Raw genomic sequence first — 24,340 nt, 5'->3', positions numbered from 1 at the left:
GGCGTATACATTTCAGTGTACCCTTTTTAAAATTACATTTACATTTTCTTTCAGTGGTTTAATACATTTTATTTAAAATGAATAACAAACGTATATGTACATTTGATGACGGGTCATTAATAAAAACACACATACATAATATTTGTGTAGGAACAGTGTCCGCGATAAGAAAGCCATAAATAATGAACTAAGTTTCTCTTACTCAGACATAATTGTTTTCATTACATAATAAGTTGATTCAAATTATTTGCAAGTTTTAAAAGTCGGAAAAAGATTTTAAGATTAGTCCCACACCCACAGTTATCCATGACGTAATGCACCAAGCTCTACCCAAAAAAAAAAAAAACACATCTATTTGTGTTTTTACTATGAACACTATCAAACTTCATAAAATTCATTCGTAAAAACAACTTTCACAGCATATTACAATATTGACAAATGTAGACAACATTTACATACAAGAATTTTAGTCAAATTTACAAAATGTACAAATTCTAATGTTATCTCAATTATTTTTTCAAATATTCTTATTGGCTGATCCCATTTCCAAGTAAAAATGTTACTTTAGTCCTTTTTACGGTCTTCACTGGTAAATTGCTGCTTGATTTCCTTTAAGGTGATAAAGCTTGAACATGACCTTGTACTTGTTTACTAACACCAGAGTAAGTTAGTTCCGTGGCTATTGTCGATATGTCATACATGTCGTTGTGCCGGTAATTCAATTACCAGTATTAGTTTGTGGAAACAAAGCTATTGCATATAAATCAATTTGGAAGAACAACAACATATTCCCCAGAGCATTCCACATCTAGAAGAGAAAAAATGAGAAAGAACAGTTCATGTGAATCTGAGGACAGTTTTGGACCTACATCATTCAAGAGCAATAAAATCAGACGATACATTTATTTCTAATTGACTGCTTCCATCTTATTTTTGACAGCTCATGTAAACGTTACATTATTGTCTATACTCCATTTCAATCATTACAATTCATACTCACTTTCATAGTCATTGTCCTCATCGGGCACACCTGGTTCTGCACATTGCCGAGGCTGTTCTTGGAATGTTTTTATTTTCAGTGAACGGCACAAGTGTGTTGCTAACCCTTGATTTTTCTGTTTATAATGCCGAATAAGTTCCTTCAATGATTTGAAAAACTTTTCTTCTACTCCCGAACTAGTCTGGTAAAACAAAAGGTAGGATGGCATTTTATTGACTTCTATTTGCATATTTATTGATTATTTGGTGGTACTTCAATCGATTAGACTGCTGCAGTGAATCATAAGAACATATAAGATGCAGTAAATTTGTCGAAACCAGGGACTAAAATTAACCTATCATTAAAATAAATCACATAAATATATATGACCAAATATGAACACGTGTCGCAGTTCCGTGTTCAACATCCTTCCAGTGTTAATTTAGGACCCTGGTTCAGACCTGGTTTTAAAGAGGTGAAACTGAATGTTTATTGTTGAGTATGTCCCACCTGTAAAGTAAAGTATCCAGTGTGGGATTGTAGGATCCTGTAAGTAAAAACGACTTTTTGTTTGCTGTAAAAAAAGGATAAAGAAAAATGTCATGTTAGCTATATGTGTTTTGCTACAGGCCGCACGATAATATCGCCAGCTTCTTAGATTCTGTCTGAGCTGGTTGTGGTGTGGAGGAAACAGAGTTTAAGACCATCTCAGTTCATTAATTAGTTTAATACAAGACATTGTTTTCCTCCAGCTTGAGTAACAGGAAATGGAAAATACGCATTTTGTGAAAACGTGCATTATAAAAATTATTAAAGCTATAGTTTTTTGGTTTAATTTGTCGTAAAAACAACAGTGACCACAATTTGCCTATATTTACTCCATTTCCCCACTACAGTAGTATTTGTAATTAAACTATGGTAATACAAAATTTTATAAAATATTCACTCTTACTCTAATAAAATCTTGATTAATTGGAGAAAAACATGCTGCACCCAAATAAATAAATAAATATCTACGCCTTTTTTGTAACATATATTTATATGTCTATATGACTCTTCAAAACATTTTCTTGATACATACATACTTGAGTTAAAAATCAGTGAGCACCTATAAAGTATAACAAATATACTCACAACACACATAGGCAGAGAGCTCCCTGGATGGTCTCACTGTCACGGATGAGGTACGTCCCATCCTTTCCTTTCTTGCCCAGTAACTCCTCGCATCTCTGTTTGGTAATGGGCCCATGATACGCCGGATGGTCCATGTTTCACATCGCACGAATGAGGACGAATGTTGTCACCGCAGGTCACCGCTGTTTCTTCACAATGTAGCGGATCAGTCTATGAAGCCTTTCGGAAGTCCACACTTAACATTCAACGGGTCTGCGGCTCAGTGGTGGGAATGTTCCTTGAAGCCCACACTCAGAAATGATGATACACTGCCGCACACTTTTAGTATATTTTCCATCTTTGAATAACGACACAAGGCTTGAAACGCATGCCTACTAATTTAACACAGGAAGTCAGTTTGTGTGCGTGTGTGAGCGTTGGTCTGTCTGCTAGTTATGATGGTCAAAGGAAGTGTGAACGTCATATTTAGGTTTGCGACAAATGCACACTGCGATTCTTAACGGAACGTTCTAGAGGATTTAAAATGATTCCTAATCGCCTTTCCCTTACTAGTTAGCATTTCAGTCATTATTAGTTTAATTTTGCATCATTATTAGTTTAATTTGGCATCAATATTTCTATTTATCCCGTTTCAACTCTTCACCCCAGTAAAACAAAGTCATATTCTCGATGTGCTCATCATAAGTCACAGGTAAAAGGTGTGCAACTGTGCTGGCAGTACTAAAGTGAAGTTTACCGTCACCTGTCTATAGAGGGCGGAGATAATCGCACAGGCAAAGACATTTAAAACTCAGGCATGGAGGAGGATATAGGATTGTTATTTCGGTTTAAGCAGATTAACTTTGTAGAAGTGTTCGCGCTCCGGGCGCATGCTGTCCCACAGATCCAGCAAGTCGGTCCAATAATGATTAAAGCATCGTTATCTTGATGAAATTAGCTGTTATGATTTCGCCAAGAGTAACGATCGTCGATGGATGGACGTGGCCTGGATCGGTGCTGAATTGGCATCGTGCAATTTTAACTCTGACACAAATATTAGGCTTTGAATCGCGACATGAAGACGCGACCTACATGCAACACCTCTAACGCCGATTGGATGGGCTCCCTGTGCCCTGCGCTTACGTCAATGCCGCTAAAGTACCTGGCTGTCCCCGGTGAGAATGATTAGAGCACGATTAGAGTGTGTGTTTGTTGTGGGTCCAGTCGAATAATTCATCGATAAGTAATACTGGAAGAGTTTGGTTCCAAAATTAAACCTTTTACAAACTTTCAAGTTTTTTAGTGTGCATTCCAATTAATATATCAATCAAATTCAAGGTTGTGGGTTCGATCCCAGGGGATTGCAGATACCTATGTAAAATGTATAGGATAAAGCAATGTAAGTCGCTTTGGATAAAAGCGTCTGCCAAATGCTTAAATGCAAAAAATACAAAATACAATAATATAAGTATAAATACAATAAAACACGACGACGTAATAATAAACGTGATTTTTGAACAAAGTATTATTAAAGAAGTTATCTCATTTTGGAACCAAACCCTTCATGTTCTTCTTCTTATGTTTTTGCCCATAATGTGTCTGGGCGTCCCATAGTTACAACTTCTTTGGGCTCTCTGTGGCATAATGTTAAAGGCGTTATCTTTTATTAAAGTCCCTAAAGCATCCATTAAAAAGTGCATGTAAAGAGCTAGGTACATATTTTTGAACATGTTTAATCAATAAAACAATGCAAGTTGGAGGGTGATGGGCATGTCTATTTTTTATGAAACTATAAGTACTTTCCTGTATCTCAGTGGTAGAGCATTGCGTTAACAACGTGGGTTCGATCCCAGGGGATTGCAAATACCTATGTATAAATGTATAGGGTAATGCAATGTAAGTCGATTTGGATAAAAGCCTCTTCCAAATGCATAAATTAACTTACATTTGTTTTTGTAGTAATGCAGATCAGGGTTGCTTTTCTTTCTATGCTTTCACTTCTTTGTTTGCTTTTCTTCCTCTTTTTGGCAAAACATGGAGGATGGCAAATATACCACATCACAAAAATATCTCTATACAATTTTTTTTTCTGTGAATGTAATGGGACATATTATGCTAAATAATTGTTTTGGTGTGTAAACAGAAATGTGTGTCCGCAGTGTGTGTCAATAGCTGTCTTTTAATCATAAAAATCGCAGTCTTTTTAGTTGTGTGCCTTAAGTGACATCAAGTGAACATAAAGCGATCCAACACTGTGAAGTGGTTTCCCAGTCAGACTAGCCCTAGACTTAAATAAATGTATGAGCTTTCCAAACTGAAGCTCAGTGGTTAGAGCATTGGGTTAACAACGCCCCCATATGCGATACCATCCGTGCATCTGTGTATTAAGTTACACAATAGCTATCTATTTGTAACTACTGATATCTATTGGTAGCCTGAATCGTGACGTTAACCAAACACGGCTTGTGCACATCTTAAAACCATATTCATGTCATTATTTCCCAGTAATACATACCAAAGTAACGTCCTATTTCTTTTGTTTTAGGGTCTCACGATTCGTTTAGCTTTTGGGTGGATGAGCAAGCTCCAGTCGGCCCAGACCAAAAGGCATATGTGAAACACCTGGCTGCAGTGTTCCGTTTTCTGGCCAAGAAGGTGATGAAAAAATGGTCCATGACCCAGAACCTCACCTTCAGAGAACAGCTTGAGGGTGGGATTCGCTATTTTGACCTACGTGTATCTTCCAAACCAGGAGAATCAGGCCATGAGATATACTTTATTCACGGGCTGTTTGGACACAAAGTACGCGACGGCCTTCGTGACATTAACCATTTTCTGAACACACACAGGAAAGAGGTTGTTTTTCTGGACTTTAATCACCATTACGCCATGAGGGAGGAGCATCATCGCTACTTGATCAGCATGCTGAAGGAGGTGTTTGGCCATAAGCTCTGCAAGATTGACGTGGTGGAGGAAATCACTCTGAATTACCTGTGGGAGAACGGGTACCAGGTGAGCTTAGGGTGTCATTATATGTAGATCTTGTCATGAAACTCGAGGTGGTGGAACCCAATTGCAAGGCAGAGTGATAGGCAGGACGAGACAAGATGGTAAGGGGTTAAACAGATTTAATAAACAATGACAAGACTATAAAACACAAAACAAAACCCACGCGGGGGAAAACAGGAGCAGGAATATATATTACAAAACAAACAAGGACACGGACTAACTAAACTATAAAACCAAAACACTTGAACAACAATGACTAAACTCACTTAGACTGGGGAACACGAAACAGGAACAAGGAACATCCAAATAGGCAACAAGGTAAGGTATAAACAGCTACAGCAAGGGTAAGACATACAACAACGTCAAACCTCAAACAATGAACGCGCACAGGACAATGAAACATGAGGATTCTTATAGGGAAGATAACAAGAGGGAACAGGTGCAAGGGATTACAATCAAGGAAGGCTAATCAACACAAACTAGGGAACAGGAGGGTAGGAACGATGACGAGACAAGAGAGAGATGAAATCGTCTCTCTCCCACATGAAACAGAGGATTCTGTATGATTCCACCTCTAAACCAAGAAATACCTGACAAGGAGAGGTGGAACCATGACAGAACCCCCGCCTTAAGGAGCAGCAACCTGATGCTCCTCAAAGGCACGAACAAGACAAGGCAGACTGAGACAAAGACAAGATCAAACAAAACATGGAAAACAAGAATAGGGGCAGACAGGCAAGGACAATGAGTGGATTAGGGTGGGACAATAAAAATAACAGACAAGGGAGGGGGGGTGGAGGCAAACAAGAACACATCGGGGGAAGTCCAGAAGGGGCAGGGCTGGGAGGGGAAGTCCTAGCCCTGGGGAACGCGCCAGAGCGCGGAGCCCCAGGGGGCTTGACAGGGCTGGGCGCCGGCTGACGGGCCGGCTGGACAGGGCTGGGCGCCGGCTGACGGGCCGGCTGGACAGGGCTGGGCGCCGGCTGACGGGCCGGCTGGACAGGGCTGGGCGCCGGCTGACGGGCCGGCTGGACAGGGCTGGGCGCCGGCTGACGGGGCGGCTGGACGGCGGCGGCTGGGCAGCCGGGCTTGACGGCGGCGGCTGGGCAGCCGGGCTTGACGGCGGCGGCTGGGCAGCCGGGCTTGACGGCGGCGGCTGGGCAGCCGGGCTTGACGGCGGCGGCTGGGCAGCCGGGCTTGACGGCGGCGGCTGGGCAGCCGGGCTTGACGGCGGCGGCTGGGCAGCCGGGCTTGACGGCGGCGGCTGGGCAGCCGGGCTTGACGGCGGCGGCTGGGCAGCCGGGCTTGACGGCGGCGGCTGGGCAGCCGGGCTTGACGGCGGCGGCTGGGCAGCCGGGCTTGACGGCGGCGGCTGGGCAGCCGGGCTTGACGGCGGCGGCTGGGCAGCCGGGCTTGACGGCGGCGGCTGGGCAGCCGGGCTTGACGGCGGCGGCTGGGCAGCCGGGCTTGACGGCGGCGGCTGGGCAGCCGGGCTTGACGGCGGCGGCTGGGCAGCCGGGCTTGACGGCGGCGGCTGGGCAGCCGGGCTTGACGGCGGCGGCTGGGCAGCCGGGCTTGACGGCGGCGGCTGGGCAGCCGGGCTTGACGGCGGCGGCTGGGCAGCCGGGCTTGACGGCGGCGGCTGGGCAGCCGGGCTTGACGGCGGCGGCTGGGCAGCCGGGCTTGACGGCGGCGGCTGGGCAGCCGGGCTTGACGGCGGCGGCTGGGCAGCCGGGCTTGACGGCGGCGGCTGGGCTGCCGGGCTTGGTTCCGGCTCCTGGGCAGCCGGGCTTGGTTCCGGCTCCTGGGAGGAATCTGCGGCCGAGCTGGACGCTCGGACCTTCACCTCCCCACGGCGCCCCCCCAAAAAATATTTGGGGTTTGACACCTCCGGACTCGGGACCACCGGACTCGGGACCACCGGACTCGGGACCACCGGACTCGGGACCACCGGACTCGGGACCACCGGACTCGGGACCACCGGACTCGGGACCACCGGACTCGGGACCACCGGACTCGGGACCACCGGACTCGGGACCACCGGACTCGGGACCACCGGACTCGGGACCACCGGACTCGGGACCACCGGACTCGGGACCACCGGACTCGGGACCACCGGACTCGGGACCACCGGACTCGGGACCACCGGACTCGGGACCACCGGACTCGGGACCACCGGACTCGGGACCACCGGACTCGGGACCACCGGACTCGGGACCACCGGACTCGGGACCACCGGACTCGGGACCACACGTCGCCTCTTCTTTCTCCCCCGCTTGCCAGCAGAACTGGTGGGCGGTGGAGTGGCTACAGATGTTGGGGTGAGACCTACGAACCCGATGTGTAGGGCATGACCCTCGGGACCCGAGACTAGCCCCGCGGAAGAATCCACTCTGGACCACTCACGATCCAGCAGGGTCTGGACAGTGTCCGTGAAGCTCTGGAACTTCAGCTGGCGCATCTCAGCGGGTCCTAGGGGCTCATCGAGGCAACTATTAAAAATTGCCTTTAACTCCGCCTCGTTGAACCCCGAGGACCGCGCTGCAGCCAGGAAGTCCAAGGCAAAGTCCGTCAAGAACCTTCCCCGCTGCCGGAGGCCAAACAAAACGTGGGCTTGGTGGCCTCTTGTGGCAGCGATCTCCCGTTCTTCCATTCTGCCTGCTGGGTTCTTCGTTGGCGCGTTCATTCTGTCATGAAACTCGAGGTGGTGGAACCCAATTGCAAGGCAGAGTGATAGGCAGGACGAGACAAGATGGTAAGGGGTTAAACAGATTTAATAAACAATGACAAGACTATAAAACACAAAACAAAACCCACGCGGGGGAAAACAGGAGCAGGAATATATATTACAAAACAAACAAGGACACGGACTAACTAAACTATAAAACCAAAACACTTGAACAACAATGACTAAACTCACTTAGACTGGGGAACACGAAACAGGAACAAGGAACATCCAAATAGGCAACAAGGTAAGGTATAAACAGCTACAGCAAGGGTAAGACATACAACAACTTCAAACCTCAAACAATGAACGCGCACAGGACAATGAAACATGAGGATTCTTATAGGGAAGATAACAAGAGGGAACAGGTGCAAGGGATTACAATCAAGGAAGGCTAATCAACACAAACTAGGGAACAGGAGGGTAGGAACGATGACGAGACAAGAGAGAGATGAAATCGTCTCTCTCCCACATGAAACAGAGGATTCTGTATGATTCCACCTCTAAACCAAGAAATACCTGACAAGGAGAGGTGGAACCATGACAGATCTTACATATTTGGATGTCAGAATTGAGAATGAGCATCTTGGGTCACTGGCAGGGTACATGGCCAGTCCTTCTGAGGGCTACATACTGTAAACATATTGCTTTATATCAATATATACTTTACATTTATGGCGTATCAATTCATTCTAGATCATTAGTTATTTTGTTGAAAATTACACTCCCATATAGGAAAACGTCCTGGTTCATTCTTTTATCTGTGAGAAGCTATTATAAAAGTTAGTTCCCTTTAGATGAAACTGTGACGCAGATAATAGTATTTACTGAGTGAAATGGTTGTTTAAACATTTAATCAGGACTCGATCACAGCTTGATAACAGTCATACTGAAACTGTTACTGAAATACCGGACTATGAGACTGCTGGCAATGTCACACTGATGGATATGGTGGTGGAAACTACTCTCTGTGTGTCTGTTGTGCAGCACCAGAAATTGACATGTCACAATTTAAAGGAAATTTGGGGGAGACATTTTGTGTGGCTCTGGCCCCTAAAATAGCCAATAATGAGACACACAAAGATTCTGTAGATTCTAGAGTGCTTTTGATTGGTCAGAAAAAAATGAGGAGAAGCTGAATAATGTCATCAAAATTGTTGATTCATTTTGGTGAAAGTGAGAGACTGTATGTTTTTGTATGCTTATATCTGAATTTTGCGAATGTTTTGGATCCCACTGGTTTATAGATATCCTTAACGTCAACAGGTCAGATTACTTCAATTTTGATTGTGAGACTTTAGTGCATCACCATTCTCTAATGCGAGAAGTTTGAACAGTGTTTTTCTATTAACCACATTTCTAGATTTGATCTAATGCAACTCTTAACATGCCATAAATATAAAAAAGATCACATCCTGTTTAGTGATCGACCAATATTGTTCTTTAAAAACAGATACAGATAATGATTATTTGCATGTTTATCTGCCCGATACCCGATATGCAGAACCAATATTTATTTACTGTTATACTTCTGTTCGTACAACACAACTGAACAAACTATTTTATTTAAAACAATCACTCCCTCCTTGCGTACAAAGCAAAATATCACCATCTATACACCAATAAATAGAGGGGTCTGAAAGATCGGGTAGCTAACAGATACCTGATCTCTAATCCTGTTAGGTAGAAAACGTGCTCATTTAGTCTCTCAAGTTTGTGTTTGCTTTCCACAGGTCCTAGTGTTCTACCACCATCCATCAGCGGAGGGATGCCCTGTGATGTGGCCTGGTAGTAAAATTCCTGCTCCCTGGGCCAATACCACAGACACCAGCAAGCTCATCCAGTTCCTGGAGACCACGCTGGGTGAAAGAGCCCAGTATGGAAGCTTTCATGTGTCTCAGGCCATTCTAACACCACGTGTCAAGACTATAGCCAGAGGCCTGGTTCGGGGGCTACGAAACTACCTCGTGGAGAGGTGGGTGTTAGATAAAATAAATCTATAAAAGCTGTTGTTAAGGAGACTTTTAGACCTGTGTGTGCTAAATCTGGATAGCTTGGTAAAGCTTTGAAAAGTAAGCGTATGAAAAATGAACCACTAGGTGGCAGATTTGTTTCGTTTAGAGGTTCTTGGTCTCATTGGCCTTTCCCTTCCATATTTCAGAGACCCCCTCCTCCCAAATGTAGATGGGATGTTTAGGACACACATAGCGTAACTTATCACAGTAGTAGCTCATGAAATGTCAGTGATAGGATATAAAGCTATTCTTAATGTAATCCAAACAACTCGAGTCATCTTCAATAAATCACATTAATGAGAGAAGCTCCTTTATACTAATTCACCCTTGAGCTGCGTTAACTCGCAAATCATTATGGGGTTTATTTTTATCATGCAGACACACACGTTGCAAGTGTTAGAATGTGCAAGTAATCTAAAACTTGGTAACATTTCAGTATAGGGGGGAACTCATGGGACACCATGAGTATAAGGAAAAAAATATTGTATTTTTGTATTTTTTCTGTTGAACACAAAATTAGATATTTTGAAGTATTTAGGAAATCAAGGAGTTCTCTGGCACCTTTGACTACCGTTTAATTCTTCCTACTATGGTAGTCAATGATGTCCCGGAACTGAAAATGTCTAACATTCTTCCAAATATCTTTCTCTGTGTTCATCGGAACAAAGTAATTTACACAGGTATGAAATAACATAAGGGCGATGATGACAAACAATGACAGAATTTAAATTTTGGGGTGAACTATCCATTTAATAAGAATTTGTGGTGTGTCTAACCGGACATCCTACTAAGAATGCCGTATCGGAGGAAGCCGTTTAATTCCGCCCGAGTGTGGAAATGGGATTGTTTATTATTCCAGGCTGAACGCAGTCTGAACGTCTCATTTCCTGGTTTTGTCCAGGGCGCTGTTATGGATGACTGTGTGGAGGTTATTTCTAGCCACAGCCGATTCTGCTAAAACGAACACATGCTAATAGTTTAACAGTTTGTTGCACGTGCGTGAAGTGATTATTTTGACAAGTGCATAACTGTACATTTACATTTTGTGCATTTGTCAGATTTTTCCATACATGCTACACATTGTGAGATTTCCGTTAGACTGTAATGAATAGGAGAAAGTCAGACTCAAAACGTCAGCACCTCCACATGAGCATTGTGTCAAGGTCGTGTGTGCCAACCACTGCACCATGGATGTTGTTTTGATTGTGTATGATGCTCTACTTCTGTCACAGGAACCTTCCAACTATAATGATGTGGGTGGAGGCGCAGAAGCCCGGCGTTAATGGAGTCAATATCATCACCTCAGACTTTGTAGAGCTTGTGGACTTTGCCAACACAGTCATTAGACTAAATAATCTCCTCCTTAAGGATCGGAAAGGCACAGGATATTCTCAGTGACCTTAAAGCATAGGTCCTATTGGATTATCAACAAAGGCTGAAGTTGTGGTGGGCATCAAGACCAGCAATCAAAAACAACATTATGGGATATGTTAATACTTTCAAGATCACTATCAACAGAAATACTGTATGCTAAATATGGAAAAGCTGATACCTTTGACCATAAGGGCTCCAAATGTGTAGTTTATTTTTAGCCACACAGCTTTTAGTGCCATCAGACTGTCACCAGAGAGCTGCTAATATCAATGGAAATTCAATCAAATTATAGTTCTGTTATTTTCTTTATCAAAGACGTCTGCATTCAAATGTGTTTACTTGTATTATTTATTGCTATTTATAACATTTTAAAGTATGTTTTAATAAACATTAAAGTTTATTTTTTGATATAGAATATGTTATACGGTTAAGCCTGTTTACAGTCAAAGAAAAAACATGGTCACTTTGTCTTATGTTAGCTTAGGGGTTCAACCTGGAAATATCAGGGAATTTTACTTGTGTTTTCGAGGCCTAGAAATTTCTCAAGAAAAGGAAATCATTTATTTGAGTTGGGATTTCTTCGATAAAAAGTAAATTGAATGTTTTCACAATGGCTATTGTTGCTTTCCTCATGTGACCCCAGAGTTTCCGGTCTTTGTGAATTTTCTTACTGGAAGAAGTGGACCTCAGTGACGGCAGGAAGCTCTTTTTGACAACTGGTCTGATACAATAAATAGTTCCTATGCTTTGTGTTTACTCCTGTCCGAACTTAAAAAAAATTATATCACCAATACTACAATGTATATATGTAATAATGAACATATTTTATCTATATATTACAAATAAAATATTCACATTATCCTTGCAAGAAATGGGAGAAGTGTATTTGTCATGGAAATTATGTGAGACATCATTTAGATTTTGGGATGAAATATAACCAGGACATTGTGTGGTGTTGTTTTGTGTAATTCAGCCCAAATATGCCCAAAATGTTTTGAATGAGATTTTTTTATTCATTTATAGTCTTTTCTTTTCAGGACTAAACATGCCTTTGCCAGTTATCACAAAAACAATGTGATGTATACATCAAGAGACATGCAGAGTGCTAGAAAATTCTTTCAGACCTGCCGTTGTGTGACCATGTGTTCATTCTGATGGCTGTTTTCGGGGGGGGGATCTTTGGGATGGGAAAAGCATCAGATAATGATCAAGACCATGTGAAAGAATCTACACTGTGCATTTGCAACAACTTGAAGAAATGTGCACAAAGCACAAAGAGGTATGTGGGAAGAAAGATTTCATCTAAACAGCTGTTCCTGTCTTAAATATATTTTGTTGTAGACTCCCCTGCTTTCACAAAGCAAGACGTTTACTTGTATTTCACAGTGTAGCGGTCCTTAAAACAGAAGGACAGCAATCCTAAATTCTTAAAACACAAATTAAACACAATTCCTTTTTTTACAAATAGATTTTAAGTGTACAATTTCATCTCCTTATGTTCTTTCCATGAAAATTGTGCAAGTGTTTTTTTAAAGACCTTAATAGCCAAATTCCTTCTCTCCATGCCTTCTTTCAAACCCTGGGCTCTCCCATTCTATACTCCCACTCTTCTTGTCATTGTGCTTGCAGTCAAGGTTTCAGACTCTGAAAGAATGTAAGGGGTTGTTTGTTCACATCGCCAAAAATGCAGTAGTTTACAGTATAAGGAGGGACAGTAGCTGCACTGTAATTACTCACCATTGTGGCCTTCTGTGTATAGATTGTTAGAGAGGACATCGGTCAGTGTTTCCTCTGACTTGCATGATGCTCGAAGTCTCGTTTGAGGTTCCTGCTGGGTTCTTCTGGACTCCAGGCAGAGCCGAGGCTGTGGGCAGCATTATCCACTCTTGGGCATCTGTAAGCTCTCCAAAAGTCATCATGCTCTCCGTTGGTTTTGTTTGTATAGCTCATTTTCAGCTTGGCAGAGGATAAGGATGCAATCCTAAGCGTTTTTTAGACAAACAAATGAGGTGATTGCACACTGCCATGTGTCAGGCCAACTAAGTGTGTGCATGGATTTGTGTTCTGCGATGAAGTAAACTTCATCAGCGTGTGCTGCAGCATCCTGTTTACCAAAAAACTTAACCACAACTCTAATCAAAAACACTATGCATGCAGCAGTGATGAGTGAAAGTGCAGGAAACAACTTTGCATGAAGGTTTATGGTACATGCATGTTGATGAACCATTGCCATTGACTTGTATCGCTTTTTATGTTTAGATATTCTGTTTTTATTTTAATTTAGAGTGTCTATAGCTGGAGTATATTCAAACAATGTCTTATTAGACAAATATAAACCAATCCCCATTAAGTATCGAACAGGGGGGTATGAACAATTTGGAAAGTAGGCTATTTTGGTGGAGGATCTTTGGCCTGCTTAAAGTCAACGCAAATTCTAATGGTTTCCATTACAAAAACGTTATGAAACAGATGTTCAGTATTAAAAACAACATCTCTTTAAAAAGTTCTTGCACATTTTCAGGGCCTTGTTCAAGCAAAGCCATGCCATCAATAGAACCCAACACATTACCAGCAGGGTAACTCAGACACAATTTTTGTTTCCAAAATTCTAATCACAACAATTAAATCCTTCCTGTAATGTTTTTTTATAGTTCTTCCCAGCAGGGTGTGAAATAACCATGACACATTAAGAATGATTTGTGTCTCGTGATTTAGTGCATATGACACTCCTATTCGTTCCAGCTCTTCATTTAAATGTAGTTGTCAGCCAGTGCTGTTGGTTTTGTTCTCCACGCGCCGGCGGCTCCAGTGCGCATGCGTGCGTCAGAGGCGCTGTGTCCCGTTCCAGCTGTGGCGCATTCCACAGCACAGCGGAGTCGCGCGCTGGCCAAGTGCGACAGGACTGCGCCGTTACTCCCCGAAGATCACCAGGTATTGTTTCTTGTCCCACATTTCAATTTAACTTGATGTAACTTTCAACTAAAACGTTCTAGGCATAAAATAAATAAACTATTTATTTTGTACTTTGGAAAGCGACCTGAAGGGGAGAGTTTCGCACCTTTAGAAAGTTTTTCATGAACTGCTATTGAAAATGACTGAATTCTTCTCGGCAATGGTGAGACTATTTATTTTCTTGTTGAAGAATGTCAATATTGAATGTATGTTTATCTAGATTTGGTTTAAATAGAAACTTCTGATCTTTTTAGAAAATATCGCAGTAGTCTTGTTTTTTATTGTCTGTTATGTGTAATGTCGAATTCACAGATAATTACTTTGATCGATAATGAGTATAGGCTATACAATACTGGCTTGGTCACACTTGCCATCTAAATTCATCACCTTAATTGTTAAGTCTTGGCGCAGGTTTTGGCATGAGGGTATGTGTTATGACTGTTGAATTCGTCATGGGCATTGAATCATGACTCTGATGCTTTGGACTGAGAGATAGACTTCATTAAATAAACATAAAAGATCACAGACTTGGATGAATATAGTTGCTCAGGAACTCTCTAAAAAAGAATCAACACCAAACAGAGCAAACAATATAGATTGGTTTGTTTGAATTATTTTAATAAAAATATATTTACCCTCTTTGGAAAAAAACGACAGAATTAAAAGTGACTGCTCATAGCAGTTTTATGACACAACAGGTAGCAAACCATGCATGACACCATCAAACCAGATGTTGATATTGTCTCTCCATGGCACATAATTGTAATGGATTATATAGATGTGCACATAAGAACAACAATTATTGCATGAGTCACTGAGAGAGGATTAAAGGAAGATAGCATGAAGTCAGAGACAGACAATGATACGCCAACAATGAGAGAGGAGATACGATATATTGAAGAAGATGCTGTGGATCCAAAACACTGGACCTCATCACTCAACACACAATCAGGTGTGAAAGTCAACCAAACTAGATGACTCATGAGCTCTAACTGAAACAAAAACACCAAAGATGTAACAGTCAGGTGAAGAATGAAAAAGAGGTAAAACCACACCATAGATTCTTTAGAATCTATTTTAGTGACCTTTTACGTACAATATTAAATGTACAATAGTATTTTTCATTAAAAAAGCGCTGGTAAAATTATGTTACGTAAGTTCTCATGGTCTAATGTGGATTTCCTTATGGTTCTTATTCCTGCAGCTAGATCCAGCTGTAACAACATTCCTCAGTCTTTCATTTGTTAACATTGGAATTGGGGGCTAATGATTCAAAAGCTCTTAAAATGTTTTTTAGACAGCTGCGAAATCATCCATTATAACGATCCAGTGTATTATTAATTCGTCACATTGTGTCTTTAATTAAAATACAAAATAAACACAAGGCACCTTTGCCCCATGGCAGCAAATTGCTGTCGTAATTGCAGTCTTATCTGTTTATTTTTAAACAGATCAGATCCCTATAATTCACCTGAATGATTTTAGGTGGCCTATGTGTAGAGTCTAAACCAAAAAAAGGGATGAAACTCAGAACAGAGGCTGGTCAGTCTACCTAAAAGATCTTGTGTCCAGAGGAATCAATAAAGGAACTGCATGCCACAGAGGGAACCCCATATTAATATGAGATCCAGTCACAATGAGATCATTGTCACATGTTTGGATTAAAGAAGCAGTGCTACTTTGCCACCTTTGAGAGATTATATGAGCTTTCTATGCTGCTATTGTTGAGTAGAAGAGATTGACCTTCAGGGAATGACTCACCAAAAATGCCATAGCATCACTTTAACATAACACCATGATTCAAAGCCTGCACAAAGCATTTACTTACCATTTTATTTTAAAAGTCAAAATGAATGTCTTAAACATTCATTCAATTATACCTAATAACCATACGGTTTAAAAAAAACGATGGCAGAAGACAGTGTGTTTTATTCCGCTCTGTTCATGGTCCATGTGTGGGGAAGATGAACACAGCCATCACAACCAGGATCAGTCTACGCCAAATGCATTTGTAAATGACATAGAACGCGAGCGTGTTTGGGCCAGTGTTTGTGTTAGATCTGATGAGGGTGAGGAATGAAAACAGGGGGGAGGCCGTTTCCTTTTTTTCAATCTCCCATCCGTCCACTAAAACGCTAGTGAACGTTAACCCTTTGTGGGCTGTCATCACCCGTCATGCGTCTCTGGGTGACTTGATATGTGTAATATGAATGTTCAATACACACCTCTTTGATTGTTCCATCGGCATCTGAGCTGATGTAGTCTAATGACCTCCCACATCAAGTCTTGTGAAAAGCACAAGGACTCAAAAGCCCTTTGTCAAATTCTGGCCTGGTCGGTTCTTTCTGTCTTCTCGTAAAGATTCCCTTGAAAAATGTCTTTTTTCTTGTGTTGACATATTTCCAATTGAAACATGAAGTTTTGGCAGTACGCATTAAAGTTTTTGGTAGCACTTTCCTTGAAGCATGAATGTATAATGCATTATAAAAGTAGTTTTAAAGCATTGTAATGCATCTTTTAATGATGTAGAAATAGAATAGTTAGAAATAGAATAATTGTTATTATCGTCAAGGCATTATAACACTTAGCAATTCATTATTACACTGCGCATTTTAAATTGGTTATAATTCTTTACAACTACATATAATGCATTGCAACACACATTATGAAGAATTATAATGCATTTTACCCTTTAATATCCCTTTATAATGCATTATACATACATGCTTCAAGGAAAGTGTTAACAAAGTTTCTTTTAAACAGACTTCAGATTTATTTAGTGATTTTGCTACACTTCCATAAAGAACCTTTACCATCCAAAGAACCTCTGTTTCACAAAAAGGTTCTTTCACTAAAAGGTTCTTCTATTCATTGCTGTGAAGCAAGCTTTGAAGAGCCTTTATTTTTATGATTGTATTCCAGGTCAAAGGCAGGTGGTATATGGGGGCTCTCATTTAAAAGAGCATTTTATTGGACAAAACATTAGACACACTCACAGACCTGAATGAAAGACGATGCATTAATATTCCTGCAAACAAACACATTTTAAATTTTGCTAACATAGCAGATTAACATAAGAAAATGTTATTTACGGATGTTTTGAAATGTTATACGTGGAATGTTCTCAGGACTTTGGCTAATATTCTACTCTAAGAATAGAGTTTTTAAAATGTTTTTAAATCGTTTCACAAGACAATGTTTATAATATGTTGTGTGGACATTATTGCAAGAACATTTTTGATAAGTTTGAGATAACATTTACAGCCTTTTATTAGCCAAACTCCTGAGAACTTTCCCTGTTAGGAATTTCCACCATGTGAAAAGTAAATTCCATACATTCTCTATACCGTTTATCTCTATATATGGGGTTGTGTGTGGGGGTAGGAACATTCAAATATTAGCTACAAGTAACCTGTGTCGACTTTTAGGATTGCAATAGCATGTGCCTTAAAGCTAACAGTCAAGGTCCAAGTTTTGATTTTATTTAAACTTCAGACTCTTTGATTCTCTCTCCTTTTTTCTCTCCAGCCATTTTTTCTTTCTTTCATCTTTATGGGCTCATAAAACTAATTCTGTTTTCAAGTTAACACTCTTTCCCTTTTCCTTCCCCAAACAATCTTTTGACATTTTTCCCGCATGTTTCAAGAGTTTGTCCTCTTTCTTTCTTTGCTGTAGATGTCTGAACAAGCCCAAACTATACAATTTTCACCTGAATAAAGAGATCTTGGAGATTGTAATATGTAAGCAGCAAGTCTGCCCTCATACCCAGAGTTACCCACATATAGACATAAGAGCGGATTGGAAAGAAAAGTGCATGAGTGGAATGTAGCAGGTATTCTCTTCCTGGGGGAACATACCCAAGTAGATCTCAAAAGCATAACATTGAAACATACCTGCTGGAACACGCCTGTCCTGTCAGCAAGGAGGTCAGTTTGCGGTGAAGAAGGGGTCATGTTAAAGTTGGGTAGAATATTTGTAAATAACAACAACATATTTGGTAAATAATACATTATGTTTTGAAATTAGGAAAGTATACAACATTCTAGATGTCTGTTCTGATGACACTATGAGAACATAGATTCAGATATATAAAGACTATAAAGAAGATGGATGGATTTAGATTAGATTTTTTTTTAGATAGATTAGATTCAACTTTATTGTCATTACACATATACAAGTACAGTGTAACGAAATGTAGTTTAGGTCTAACCAGAAGTGCAATTAGCAAGTGCAGGATATACAGTGTGAATAAATACAGAATACAATATAGGAAAATACTATACAATGGGCATGTACTATGAAAATATGACAGTCGGTATGTACTATGAACAATATAAACAGAAGGATAAATACTGTGAACAATAATGTACAGGTGGTTATGAACAGATAACAATATAGACTAAACAATAGTGCAAGTGACTTGAGTGTGCATTAGTTACAGACATTAGCTATTAAAGTTACAGTTCAGTACATGAGTTAATGCAGTTATTGAAGTTATAGTGCAATACATGAGTAGATGCAGTTATTGAAGTTACAGTGCAGTAGATGCGTTAATGCGGTTATTAAGGTCACAGTGCAGTAGATGAGTTAATGCAGTTATTGAAGTTATAGTGCAATAGATGAGTAGATGCAGTTAGTTATGCAATAGATGCAGTAATGCAATAGATGAGTTACAGTGCAGTAGAGAAGTTGGTGCAGTTATTGAAGTAACAGTGCAGTAGATGAGGTAAAGCAGTTATGAAAGTTACAGTGCAGTAGATGAGGATATGCAGTTATAAGAGTAGTCCATTAGTGCAAATGAGCATTCAGTGTAATATTCCTGGTGTGCAAGTGAGCAGTATAGAGTGCAAATGATACTATGTGTGTGTAAACAGTCCGATAGAGCAGATACATGAAGTACTGGTGTGTACAGTTCAGTCATGCATGGCAGCCCTGTAGTGCAATGTAAGCAATGTAATAGCAGCATACAGTTAAAGTTATGAGGGGTAGTGGAATCAGTGGGGGACAGTGTTCAATAATGAAACAGCTCTGGGAAAAAAGCTGTTTCCTATTGTATACTATTATTGTATACTGCTTTAAGATGTTTTTAGGGTACTGAATGCATGTTTTTACATGTTTTGTTCATGTTATGTTGTAATACAGTATCATCATGGTTATGGATGCACTCTGATTGTACACTGAGAAACGGGTATGGAACAGGAGTGACTTCATTCAGGAAGGGCTTTTTGTATCTGAGGAAATGGAAACGCTGTGAGCCGGCAATGATCGCATGTTTACAAATGATAAAAGAATACATGCTGTTCAAAAGTCGAAACATACTTTATAACGTACTGTAACTTATATCAAAGATCAATTCTTACAAATGAAAAGTACATACAAAATGTAATTCTGAAAAAGGTTTTGTGTGCATAAGCAGGTTGATGTTTTAATTTTAATGCAATGAAAGGAATAGATTTTAAATGTGCCTTTGATGTCCAAATATGTTTTGGGGCCTCTGAACATGGGTGTGTTGGGTTGGCTGCAGTGTATTTGGGGCCCCCTCTGTGGTAACTGCTAACTTTGGGGTGGTTGGACCAAAGCAAGCAACATTTCATCTCCCCTACATCTCCCCTGGCATGGTATGCCAAACACTCCCAAAGATTCGTGGGAAATTGTAGCATGGAACATTCCCGCCTTTTCCTCCCTCTCTCTACTTTTCTCCTTTGGGATGGTTTTCACACACATTCCAACCTATGTTACGCGTGGCTGGTGGATTAGAGAGCGTGAGTGGATCACTCTGATGTTTATGGCCCTCAGGGTCATGTTTGTGAGTGTCTACGTGGCCACTCTTGTTACTGGGGTATCATTAAACAAAATATTCTTTTGGTCTGATTTCACTTTGTTTTTTCACTCGTGTTAAGACTAGAAATAATATATCCAACAGTTGTTTGTGAATATGGGCTTCATGTGATATAAACCTTTGACAGGTTACAGTAAATATCTGGGAGGCTTTTTCTAAACACTTTGCTTTTTTGTGTGTTCCTCAGTACTTCTATCTGCGTCATTTTTATGTGAATATGAAATCGAATTTCATTCATTTTCATGTTATATTTCAGAGTATGTAAAGTTTGATAATAAATGTATTAATTGTCACATAATATGTATGTTTCAATATGTCTGCTCTGTTCCTCTTGTGTGGTACAGGACACAGAGAAAAACTGCCAACCTAATGTCCTCAAACAAGAGTCAGATCAAAGTCTTGATTCTCCTAAGGTGAGTGCACCTTTCGTTAAGCTTTTGTGTTTTGCCTTAGGGATACTTCAGCCAAAAATGTAAATTCTGACATCATTTAAACACCTCCGAGTTGTTCCAAATCTGTGTGAATTTCTATGTTCTGATGAACACAGACAAAGATATTTGGAAGAATGCTTATAACCGAACCGATATTGCCCCCCATTGACTACCATAGTAGGAAACAATACAATATAGTACCCCAGAACGGTTTGCTAACCTACATTCTTTAAAATATCTTCTTTTGTGTTCAACAGTAATTTTTAACCATAAAGAAGATTGTTTGGTAAATCCGCAGCCCTCTTTGCTTCATATAATGGGAGTCTATGGGGTCCACCTGTCTAAGAGTTCATAAAGCACACAATTCCAAAATAGTCTCCTGGCGACATGTTGACGTCTTGTGAAGCGAATCGTTCGATATTTTCATAAAACTGAACGTCATTTTTAATAATATTAGTCATACTGTGCAGCCTCTGCATACGTCCAAATCACAATCTCCTTCTTGTAGTATTTGGTGGCGGATGGCATGCCAGCATCTGGTGCATTTAGCGCCACCTGCAGAAAGGGAGTGTTGAGCGACAATCACTTTTTGGGAATTATGTGCTTTAGGAACACTTAGACAGGTGGACCCCATAGACTCCCCTTATTTGAAGCAAAGAGGGTATTTTCCAAACAATCTTCTTTATGGTTCTACTCAATAAAAAATGTCATCTTCATCTCGGATGACCTGGGGGTGAGTAAATAAATAGCAAATTGGAGTTTTTGGGTGAACTATCCCTTTAACTGGTTATTGATAAAAAATCATCAAAACCTTCTATTGATTCAGAGCCCGCCCCTGGATTTGATCGACACGGGAAAAGCTCTGAAGGTACAAACAACCACCCCTCACCTGGTCAGCCTTGGTAGCGGAAGACTCAGTGTTGCCATTACGCTGTTACCTTTGAAGGAGGGTAAATGCTCTTTTCTGCTCATTTGACTTTGTCTATCTCCTGGGCCCAGTTGCATAAACTTTGCCATTAAGTTAAGACTGCGTCTTACTTTGGACCAACCTGTCTTATGTTATATATTTCAGCTAGCCCACTCTATCTTTTTATGTAAATGATTTTAAGAAGTTATGACAAATTAGATGACTAACTTCTAAGTCTAGTGTAATCAGTTCATGCAACCGGCCCTGATCTCTCTTCCTCACACACAAACACCCAGATAGCTATGAACAAGCCTGTGCACAAAGAATCAACCCTCTATCTTTGTGGATCTTTGTGTGTGCCTTCATGAACAGTGGATGCTTGTTGAGTCTATTGTTAGAGAGGATTTGGGCCTTATGCCTGCAGAGGTTGAATGCAGGTTGACTTAGGATGTAATGAAGAAAGAGGACAGAAGAAGGAGGATTTTGTGGTGTAAAGATTCCAAAGACCGGAACCCATGTGTGGCTTTAATCTTTACCTTTGAGGAATAGTCCACCACAAAAGAAACAAGGGACTTGTGTCATTGCAAACCCATATTTTGTCATTTATCATCAGAAGAATAAAGGAGCAATTTAAACACAGCAACAGTTCATAGACAGTTTGTAGATAAACCACGGCTGTCAAGCTACAAAAAAACGTAAAATTGGAGTTTCAAATCTCAGATGTGGTATTTATCATTTTAAAGGGGTAGTTCATCCAAAAATTGTAATTCTGTCATCAATTACTCACCCTCTCGTAATTTCAAACCTGTAGGACTTTCTTTCTTCTGAAAAACACAATAAAAGTTATTTTGAAGAATGTTGGTAACCAGTCAATGTCTATTCGAAAGGACATGTGCTTCTATCTGGACACAAGATGCAAGTGGTTGTTCGGGCGAATTTTTTGGTGAATTATCCCTTTAATAATTACAACTTTTTTAAGTGTGTTTTCATTTGAAAGTAAATACGTGTATTATTTGGTATTATCAGTGCTGTAGTAATTGTGCCTGGTCTCAGACATTTTTCTGTAGTTTTGGACTTATCTTGGACTCGATGGTCCAGATGGTCTTTAGATTTTTTTCTCCTTCCAAACAAAACGATTGATATAACCATGCTTGTCGTGATCTGAAAACAGGTGATCCGAAAACTGTTGCAACCGATTCTTGAATCGAAATCGAGAGTTGCTCGTGCTCTTCAGTTTTCGTCCAAATTCAACCGAAAGTTTTCCTGACACACTTACACATCAACACTCATCATACAAACCTCATCAAAAGTAATTCAGATAAACAGATCAACAGCAATGCATGCTGGGGGTCATGAATGAGTTTTGTACTATGATGTTACCCAGTATGAATTGCAAGATGAAGCTTTCTTTTGTTGATTGTCACAACAGTTGAGTTTCACACATTGATTCTTGACGTCTGATCGATTCAGCAATTTAAATTTTATTTTTATTTATCTGTCAATTGGCAGCCCAGAATGTGATCGGTACACTAGAATAAAAAGAATCAAAATCTGAAGTTGCACTTACCTAAAGCAAATAAAATAAACTAATTTGATCCACTTTTTGATCATTACAAAAAAAATGCATGTGATCTTGAAGAGGATTCTTTTTTCTTTCTTTATCTTTCTTTCTTTAAGTCTCATTTGGACTTGGACTTGACTTGGACTCAAACCTCTTTAGACTAGGTCTCGATTAGTCCTGGTCTTAGACTTGTCTTGGACTTGACAAAGGTGTACTTGACTACAGCCCTGGGTATTATAGGTTTTAGGTTTGTTGAAATGACACATTAAATCTACACACATACACACAATTTCCTCCCTTTCACACCTCTCTTACTATGTCATAGTGCACATTTAAATGCAATGTGAGAATGGGGAAGGAAGTGCAGAGTGACAGGACAAGAAGTCAAGCTAACTTCCTGCTAGTGATGCCAAGTAGTAAAGCCACACAAGTGTTACAGTAACAATTCAATTTAAAGGTCCCGTATTTGAAATTTAGGGACATCTAATGGTGAGGTTGGGAATTGCAACCAACTGCTCATTCCACACCTCCCCCTCCATTTCGAATCACTAAGCAGCTGATGTAGGATTTAGGTGTTGCCACGTTTTCACTTCTTTGCCGAAGTAGATAATGTATTTACAAAACACACTCTGAAGAACAGTTTGTCCGTTTAGCGCCACTGTAGAAACAACATGGTGAATTCCATGCAAAGGGACCTGCGGCGTATGTAGATAGAAATAGCTTATTCTAAGATAATAAAAATATAACTATGTGAGGTCATAATTCACCTCTAAAGACATAGTTATGTAGATTTTATTGCATTTCTGTCAATAAATCCTCCAAAAAATTACACACAGCAAAAACTTGTATAAATAAGTGAGCCATAAGAAGTCCGAGCAGAATTGAAATGATAAACATAAGTGTAAAGCCATTCACTGAACACTGAAAAATGTTTTTATATGTCCTAAAAGCAATAAAAACACAAAACGAAACTAACCATGTGGTTATCAATTCATGCATGAAAGGTTTAACATTGCCTGTTTATAACTAACCACCCCGAAATCCTATTTAAAGTTTATACTTTCATCAGAATTCAATTTAAAAGCCCCCAGGCAGTAAAGACGTAAAGCCCCACAGTTGTTCAGGATTCATTAGCATTGGACTTGTCAGCTGTACCAACAGCAGCACAATATGTAGAGATAAACTGATTTAAACATAGTAAAACATCCCATAGGCATATGTTTCACACCAGCAAGAACCGTGACACAACCGTTCAATTTAAACTTTTAGCAGACGAGTTTACGCTTTTTGTAACATAACATATCTTAGACGAAACACAAACAATAAAGTGATTTCTGAGTTAACTGTATTCTGTAAACCACGAAAGAACAATTATAATACATGAATTTGTGTTTTGCTTGCCGTGTGAAAAGGTCTTAAAGCCAAATTTGAATTA

General features: G+C 40.3%; 3 protein-coding genes across 10 annotated transcripts in view; 2 read left to right on the top strand and 1 right to left on the bottom strand.

The window, feature by feature from the left end:
* Nucleotides 1-59: 59 nt before the first annotated feature.
* Nucleotides 60-3,143, bottom strand: si:ch73-264p11.1 (uncharacterized protein LOC100000923 homolog). The gene is made up of 4 exons (XM_056738873.1): nucleotides 2,114-3,143; nucleotides 1,490-1,553; nucleotides 1,001-1,181; nucleotides 60-808 (listed from the first exon to the last, which is right to left on the bottom strand). Exons 1-4 carry the CDS (start codon nucleotides 2,245-2,247, stop codon nucleotides 765-767), a joined length of 423 nt encoding a protein of 140 aa, XP_056594851.1. The 5' UTR covers nucleotides 2,248-3,143; the 3' UTR covers nucleotides 60-764.
* plcxd2 (phosphatidylinositol-specific phospholipase C, X domain containing 2) lies at nucleotides 3,132-11,988 on the top strand. Its single transcript, XM_056738872.1, has 4 exons — nucleotides 3,132-3,267; nucleotides 4,638-5,104; nucleotides 9,560-9,801; nucleotides 11,074-11,988. The coding sequence occupies exons 1-4, from the start codon at nucleotides 3,168-3,170 to the stop codon at nucleotides 11,237-11,239; spliced, it is 975 nt and encodes a 324-aa protein (XP_056594850.1). The 5' UTR covers nucleotides 3,132-3,167; the 3' UTR covers nucleotides 11,240-11,988.
* A 2,038-nt stretch (nucleotides 11,989-14,026) lies between these two features.
* phldb2b (pleckstrin homology-like domain, family B, member 2b) overlaps nucleotides 14,027-24,340 on the top strand; it is a 40,731-nt gene continuing 30,417 nt past the window's right edge. For 6 of the 8 annotated variants that reach the window (XM_056738221.1, XM_056738218.1, XM_056738219.1 and 3 more), the window contains exons 1-4: nucleotides 14,027-14,146; nucleotides 14,249-14,330; nucleotides 20,351-20,419; nucleotides 21,264-21,387. In XM_056738221.1, coding sequence (XP_056594199.1) covers nucleotides 14,307-14,330; nucleotides 20,351-20,419; nucleotides 21,264-21,387 — 217 coding nt within the window. In that variant the 5' untranslated portion in view covers nucleotides 14,027-14,146; nucleotides 14,249-14,306. Of the gene's footprint in view, nucleotides 14,331-20,350; nucleotides 20,420-21,263; nucleotides 21,388-24,340 lie in introns of all 8 variants that reach the window. The other 2 variants (XM_056738217.1, XM_056738222.1) reach the window with 2 other exon arrangements.

This window comes from Triplophysa dalaica, chromosome 23 (genome assembly GCF_015846415.1).
Source record: "Triplophysa dalaica isolate WHDGS20190420 chromosome 23, ASM1584641v1, whole genome shotgun sequence".
Taxonomy (NCBI): Eukaryota; Metazoa; Chordata; class Actinopteri; order Cypriniformes; family Nemacheilidae; genus Triplophysa; species Triplophysa dalaica.
This window is presented reverse-complemented; position numbering and strand designations above follow the sequence as displayed.